Genomic DNA, 6,867 nt, shown 5'->3' on the forward strand with positions numbered 1-6,867 from the left:
ACCCAAATCATTTGTAATTCTCCCGCCACAATTCAATCATCCGAAGAGAGAGAAAACACGAAAAGAAGAAAACAAAAATGAAGGAAGCTCAAACTCCTCGTAAAAACCTCTCGCATGGCCGCTCAAAGGATTCTCCATCAATTAAATCGTCGATTTCTGTTAACTCGAAGAAAAATCACAACGTGATTATCGTTTTCTTCTAAACCTAATTTTATTTCATTTTATCGCATCTTCAATTTATCTCAATTAAATTATCATCTCAATTGTTTGATTAGATTGCGAAGAAGAGCTTGAATGCTGAATTCTCATCACTTCCAGAAGATGTGATCACTGATTCCGTCACTGAATCCTTCAATTTTTCTCCTGTTTCAGAGACTCTGAGCGATAACAACATCAACGCAGAATCAATCGACGTAAGATTTTAGCTCGATTTTCAACTTCGTTGATTTCTTTTGCAGTTGAATTGCTTAATTTGATTAATTTCAGCATTTTATCGGAGTTTTTGTATCTTTTGTGAATTTAAAGCGTTGTTTTGTGTTCGATCGATTAATTAGTCCGATTTTATTGTCAGTTCAATTTGAATGTTTGTTGAACGTTGATAAATTACTTGATTTTAGCACTTAGTCGGAATTTTCGTATCTTTTGTGAGTTTATAGAGTTGTTTCGTGTTTGATTAATTAATTAATTCAATTTTATTGTTTGTGGAGTTTGAATGTTGATGAATTACTTAATTAGTCGGATTTTTCATTATCGATTAATTTGTTCAATTTTGTTGTTAGGAGTTTGAATGTTTGTTGAATGCTGTTGAATTTCTTAATTAGTCGGAATTTTCGTATCTTCTAGTATGAATTTAGAGAGTTGTTTTGAGTTTGATCGACTAATTAGTTCAATTATATTGTTATTCGAGTTTGAATGCTTGTTGAATGTCTATGAATTACTTAATTTGAGCATTTAGTTGAAATTTCCGTATCTTTTGTGAATTTAAAGAGTTGTTTCGTGTTTAATTGTTTAAGATAGTTCAATTACAGTATATTGTTAGTAGAGTTTAAATGCTTGTTGAATGTTGATGAATTGAATTAAGCTGCTCCGATAGCTGTTGTGCTAGATCGATGAATTTCGAGTTTTTTTTTTGCTTTAAGACTGTCAAAGATTTTATTCAGGAATTTAGTTAAGATTCAATGTCTTAGTGCAACAAATCGACAACTTTCTGAATAAATTTATGCTCACCTGTTTTTTTTTTTTTTTTTTAATTTCACATATTTCGACATTATGTAGACTTTCGAGTGCTTCTTTGCTGGAGAAGAGGGGTTAACATCGTCAGATTCTTCAGCTTCATCGAAAATCACAACCGTCAATGATGACATACCGATCAACAGCCATAGTCATGGTAGAGTCATCATATCTGAAGGAAATGTAGAGGCAGACGTGGTGGCGAATCTTCTGAAGCAAGCTAAAGTAGAAATTTTGAGCTCTAACGACGTTTCTCCTGGTTCAAAGAAGCTTCTAGACTCGTTAATTGAAGTATCTGTAAAAGAGTTCTGTGCTTTGCCTGAGGAAAAGGATCCTGTCACTGTGCTGATTTCAGAGAAAACTCGAGTACTCGTCTTCTGCTTGGCTGTGTGGTTGATTACTATGATGATACTTCTGATTGTTTTCAGCAGATTGCATGGTCGGGACACCTCGTCTTTCTATCTGCCACCTACCTGAGAAAATCGAGCTCTGGTAATACCTTAAATCCCACAGTACTTCTTTGTAGTCTAATTTCTATTATGCGTATTCTGAATGCTTAAGCAGAATGTTTGTAGCTCTTGCATTGTGTACTGCGTCTACTGTGTTTTGAATTGTTGATATGCTGAAGTAAATCCGAAATTGGTTTCTCATTCAGTGTTACAGTCAAGCTGATATGCAATACGTCGTACATTGTAGATTATCATTATATGTCCACGACTCCACGGCCATTTTGATTTTGCCTTCTGACCTTTATATGATTGTTTCAATATCCATATGGTATGTGTGTGATTGTGCAAAAATGCTGTCTCTACATTAATTTTCGTTCTTACGAGTTGTCAAATATTTTCGTAACTTGTCATGTGTGTCTGCTGTTTAGTTACTATGGCATAGCTCTTTTGATGTATACGCTTTCGCAAATAGGACTACTGAAAACTGGATTTTAGACTTATACGGAGTATAGTTCTATACTCAGTACCGATGTTATGTTTCAGTCGTCTCTCGTATATAAATTGTAATCAGACTAGTCCGGCTAAGGAAATGGAAGGGAACACTAAAAAGGAAATGGTCACTGTAGGGAAATGAAAGATGTTTTACACTTTTACTAGCTCTCTAAGGTTATACAGTTATACCTAATGACAGCAGTAATGCAACCAAGCTCAAAATTATCGATACCTTAGACGGAGTATACGCTTAATTCCAATACTAAATTCAATACTGTTTTCATGGCATTCAGCCATTTACTTCATTCAATGTTGCATCATTCTCCATTTTGAATCATCCCCAGATCCCTTGCTCTATATCAACATAAGTGCATATTATTGTCTCATGTAATCAAAAAGCGAGTGTGTTACTAGCGCGTTTCAATCTGACACTCAGCCACGGCTGAGCCTTTGCTACTTGTGCAGGTCATGTGCAATCCCGGATCCTCATTCCATGCCACTCCTTATCTTACTCATCCCAAAGAGCACGCGCGCTCCGTTAAAATTTGATGTTGTCATGTATGTATGCTCAAAAGTATATCCTCCTAAAATTTGTTACATACTTGTCATATTGCTATATCAGGTCTTCAATATGATGTAACCATTCTATAATAATATGACGATCAGCGTTCGACTCAGAAAATTTATCCAAGCCTTACTTGATATTCTATTCCAAACCATTTGTGTACTTACTGTTTTCCTCAAATCTTAAGATTTACAGTAGCATTGACAACGATGATGAACCAAGTGAATAAGATGTGTCAAACTTACAACTTAAGAGATATTATCGCTGTAGATCAATTTTTACGACCTGATATCTTTCTGCTTATTTTGTCTAACAACAGAGATTATCACCTTTCTACTTACTGAAAGTTTTCTGTAGTTTTAAAAAACAAAATGCAACGCAATAAGCTCTGAAACCGAGACGAATTGATCTAAAGTCTAAACTGATGACAAACAACAGATCAGAAACACATGGGTTAGGTTTATACCCATTCTACACATACATCATACATTTACCTTTGCTACTTACCATTCCTTTTCCCTTGACTATTTCCTCTACTATCCTATGATTCCTATCAAACACATAACATGGCATCGTCACACTTACGAAGAGAATGAGTCAACATCGTAAGTTAGATGAGATTTTATCCTACAATCAATCAATCACTAGTAAGACGATCTTCTACATTGTAGATGGTCGTAGTCTCGTAGGTGAAAATATTAAACGGGTTAGACCTAGAAAACAAATTGTGACTCGATTTTCACCAGTTGTAATTAAACAGAAGACTGTACGCCTTTCTCGAGTCTATATTATAGCCTTGTTCTTTTGCCCGGTTTCCTCCTCTGCTCTGAGCCAAGTCGAGTAGTCGACCCTCCAAAAAACTTACATAAACACATTAACATATAACAATCCACATGGAGCTGCAAAATAATGGCCCACAATGACTGTATATATGCATAAGCAGTATAGAACCAGTAGTACACAGTAGCTCACTATAAATATGCTGAAGCCGAATGCCCGAAACTTCATTCTCATCAACATTTATACAACTTACAAAAATGTGTTCGAAAATTGGGATTTATGTTTTGGTTTTGGGATTGCTAACAGTACTAGCTCAGGCTACCAGACCACCTAAAGTCTTTAACACAACCTGTGAAAATGATTCCGAAACTGGTGCATTGCAAATTGGTGGCTACAGAGATAGCTGTCCAGATGCTGAATTCATAATCTTCTCTTGGGTTCAAAATTTCGTGTTATATGATCCTCGCATGGCCGCTTCTCTTCTTCGCCTTCATTTCCATGATTGCTTTGTTAATGCAAGTTTTGCTTATTTTACGCTTTGAACTCGGTACTAACTCCGCTTTTCTATTCTTAAATGCATTTTGTTTCTCTTGTGATTATGACAGGGGTGTGATGCTTCTGTATTACTAGACGACACTGACGATTTCATTGGGGAGAAAACTGCAGCACCAAACCTGAATTCTCTAAGAGGGTTTGAAGTTATCGACGCAATCAAAACAGAACTTGAAGTTGTTTGTCCTGGAATTGTATCTTGTGCTGACATTCTTGCTGTTGCAGCTAGAGATTCCATTGTCTTGGTAATCTTTACCAGTAATCGCTTTTACGCTACTCCGTAATACTTAAAAAAATTTAGAACTTATTTATATATTTTATCTATCTATATATGCCTGTGTAATTTTGCATGGGTTCTAAGCTAGTTGTTCATATAATTGGACCTACTAATCATATATTCATATATATGGTACAAATTTTGTAGTCGAATGGACCGGGTTGGGAAGTCGAAACGGGAAGACGAGATGGGCTGACTGCAAGCAAGGCTGCAGCAAATGCTAACATTCCTGCCCCAAACTCAACAGTTCAGACTTTACTTACAATGTTCCGAAATGTCGGTCTAACTCTCCCCGATATGGTAGCTCTTTCAGGTAATTTACTTATTAGTTATTACGTCCAAAACGAGTTAGTCTTGTACGAGACAGTCTCATGTATGAAGCCAAACTAGATAAAGTTACAGTCGTCATTGGCTTATGAGTTGGTCTCATATATAAGACTGTCTTATAAAACCTTATGCGCTTTGTAACATACAACAATGAAAATTTATTATGCAACTAATTTCCTTTTGATTTCGACAAATTATTCAGGAGCACATACACTAGGAAAAGCGTGTTGTATGAGCAAGTCCTGTATGAGACGTCTCATATATGAGGCCAAACTAGATAATTTTGCAGTCGTCATTGGCTTATGAGTTGGTCTCATATATAAAATCGTCTCATAAAACCTTGTGCGCTTTGTAAAAATGAAAATTTATTATGTAACGAATTTCTTTTTAATTTTGACAAATTATTCAGGAGCGCATACACTAGGAAAAGCGCGTTGTTCAACATTTAGTCCGCGACTCCAAACAAACAAAGGCGACATCAATCTCGATTTCATGCAATCTTTGCAACAAATTTGCTCTATAACAAATGACGACAACAACAACAACAACAACAATAACATCGTAGTTGATCTAGACCTTGTTACTCCGTCTACATTTGACAATCAATACTACGTTAACCTCTTGTCTAAAGAAGGCTTACTGCCATCCGATCAAGTCCTAGTAGATGGCGAAAATGATCAGACGGCTGAACTGGCTCGATCGTATGCTGATGATGAAGGTGCATTCTTTGATGATTTCCAAAGTGCAATGCTTAAGATGGGAAGCATTGGTGTGCTTACTGGTAGTAACAATGGTGAAATTCGTGTTAACTGTCGCGCTATTAATTAATTAATTACTATATGGATGTATTATCTAGGGAGTATATTGTATATGGCTCCTAATTACTAGTAATCCTTAACTTGTTTGGCTATGTTATTGAGTATTGAACTATTGATGTAAGACTATATTGAGCTATTCAAGTGGAAGTACTTCATAAAGCACGAATTCTTGTTTAAGACAGCAATAATATCCATGTTAAATTTGAAACGAGTGATAGATGAGACAAAAGAATGATACCTAAGGATTACTAAAAGGTTTGTCGTATATATGCAAGTGGGAGTATATTTAGCTTGTTTTCAGGTTACGATGGATAGTGCGGTATTAAGAGAGGCTTTTTGTTCATCAAGTATGAGATAATATGATTATAGAACAAAATAAAAAGACTTGATCAAGTGTTAGTTATAATGGGATAATTTTTTTTGGAAAAATAGGTTAATATTCACCATCACAATAACAAGAACATTCCCAAATTTCATATCATCATATTGAAAAACTATCAAATATTCAGGATATATTAAAGCAGAAATGTAGTTTTAAAAGTAATTACCAAAATATTGTCCATAGCGAGCTGGAAAATATTAAAAATAAAAATAAAAAACTACATCACCGCAATAATAAAAAAAAGATTTTAATTTGGACCAAAATATTAGTAGGAAAGCAAGTCAGATGTTCGTTAGGCTCCCTTTTACACTACACTAGTACACTGTTAGATGGATTGGTAAATTTTTAGGGGCTCTGTTCCATTGAACCGGTTGCACACATACCAAAATATGCATTTCATTTATATTACGAGTACTTTTTTTGTTCATTAACAATGGTCAAGTCAAGCTCACAATAATGTTCATTCACTATTTTTTTGGTGACAATGTTCATTCACTATTTTTTTGGTGACAATGTTCATTCACTATTGATTGATAAGAAATGCAATAGGTCTTGGTATAGACGGGTGGGGCGAACAGACGTGTAAAGACCTCTAATGAAATGGGTAGGGGGGACAAGGTGGGGCACCCCTCATGTGCTTCCCACTTTATGGCAAATGGGTATTTTGTGAGGGGAAATGGTATCCGTCTATACGTATAGACGGATAGTGTCCGTCTATAATGAGAATTTGTGTAAGAAATGATACTTTGAACTTTGAACACTATTAAGATCATTTAGTCATTTACAGGGTATACTTTTCTTGAAAACATAAAACAAACTTTTAACAGATTTATACTCCCTCCAATTCACCATATTCTTCCCTATTTCCTAAAACGGTTATTCAGGTTTTCTTCCCCTTTCTATTTTTGGTAACTTTTTACTCTTATTTTATTCATACCTCTCTCCTATTACCCCACCCACCCAACTCTTTTAATCTTATTTTATTCCTTACTTTA

The 6,867-nt window shown here is 35.3% G+C and overlaps 2 protein-coding genes across 3 annotated transcripts; both read left to right on the forward strand.

Moving 5' to 3' along the window:
* On the forward strand, positions 1-2,957 carry LOC141655934 (uncharacterized). Of its 2 annotated transcripts, none has more exons than XM_074462925.1 (4): positions 1-182; positions 276-413; positions 1,276-1,722; positions 2,619-2,957. In XM_074462925.1, exons 1-3 carry the CDS (start codon positions 78-80, stop codon positions 1,705-1,707), a joined length of 675 nt encoding a protein of 224 aa, XP_074319026.1. In that variant the 5' UTR covers positions 1-77; the 3' UTR covers positions 1,708-1,722; positions 2,619-2,957. The 2 variants fall into 2 exon arrangements, with proteins under 2 accessions (XP_074319026.1, XP_074319025.1); XM_074462924.1 differs by having other exon boundaries at positions 2,637-2,957.
* A 777-nt stretch (positions 2,958-3,734) lies between these two features.
* Positions 3,735-5,649, forward strand: LOC141656819 (peroxidase 40). The gene is made up of 4 exons (XM_074463875.1): positions 3,735-4,031; positions 4,122-4,313; positions 4,493-4,658; positions 5,082-5,649. The coding sequence occupies exons 1-4, from the start codon at positions 3,774-3,776 to the stop codon at positions 5,498-5,500; spliced, it is 1,035 nt and encodes a 344-aa protein (XP_074319976.1). The 5' UTR covers positions 3,735-3,773; the 3' UTR covers positions 5,501-5,649.
* The last annotated feature ends 1,218 nt before the right edge of the window (positions 5,650-6,867 follow it).

The sequence above is a fragment of the Silene latifolia genome, chromosome 5, assembly GCF_048544455.1.
Source record: "Silene latifolia isolate original U9 population chromosome 5, ASM4854445v1, whole genome shotgun sequence".
In the NCBI taxonomy this organism is placed as follows: Eukaryota; Viridiplantae; Streptophyta; class Magnoliopsida; order Caryophyllales; family Caryophyllaceae; genus Silene; species Silene latifolia.

Coding starts and splice junctions, on each gene's coding strand:
- LOC141655934 (XM_074462925.1), top strand. CDS start 78: ATGAAGGAAGCTCAAACTCCTCGTAAAAACCTCTCGCATGGCCGCTCA. Junction 183..275: donor ACTCGAAGAAAAATCACAAC/GTGATTATCGTT, acceptor TTGTTTGATTAG/ATTGCGAAGAAGAGCTTGAA. Junction 414..1,275: donor TCAACGCAGAATCAATCGAC/GTAAGATTTTAG, acceptor GACATTATGTAG/ACTTTCGAGTGCTTCTTTGC.
- LOC141656819 (XM_074463875.1), top strand. CDS start 3,774: ATGTGTTCGAAAATTGGGATTTATGTTTTGGTTTTGGGATTGCTAACA. Junction 4,314..4,492: donor CTAGAGATTCCATTGTCTTG/GTAATCTTTACC, acceptor CAAATTTTGTAG/TCGAATGGACCGGGTTGGGA. Junction 4,659..5,081: donor CGATATGGTAGCTCTTTCAG/GTAATTTACTTA, acceptor CAAATTATTCAG/GAGCGCATACACTAGGAAAA.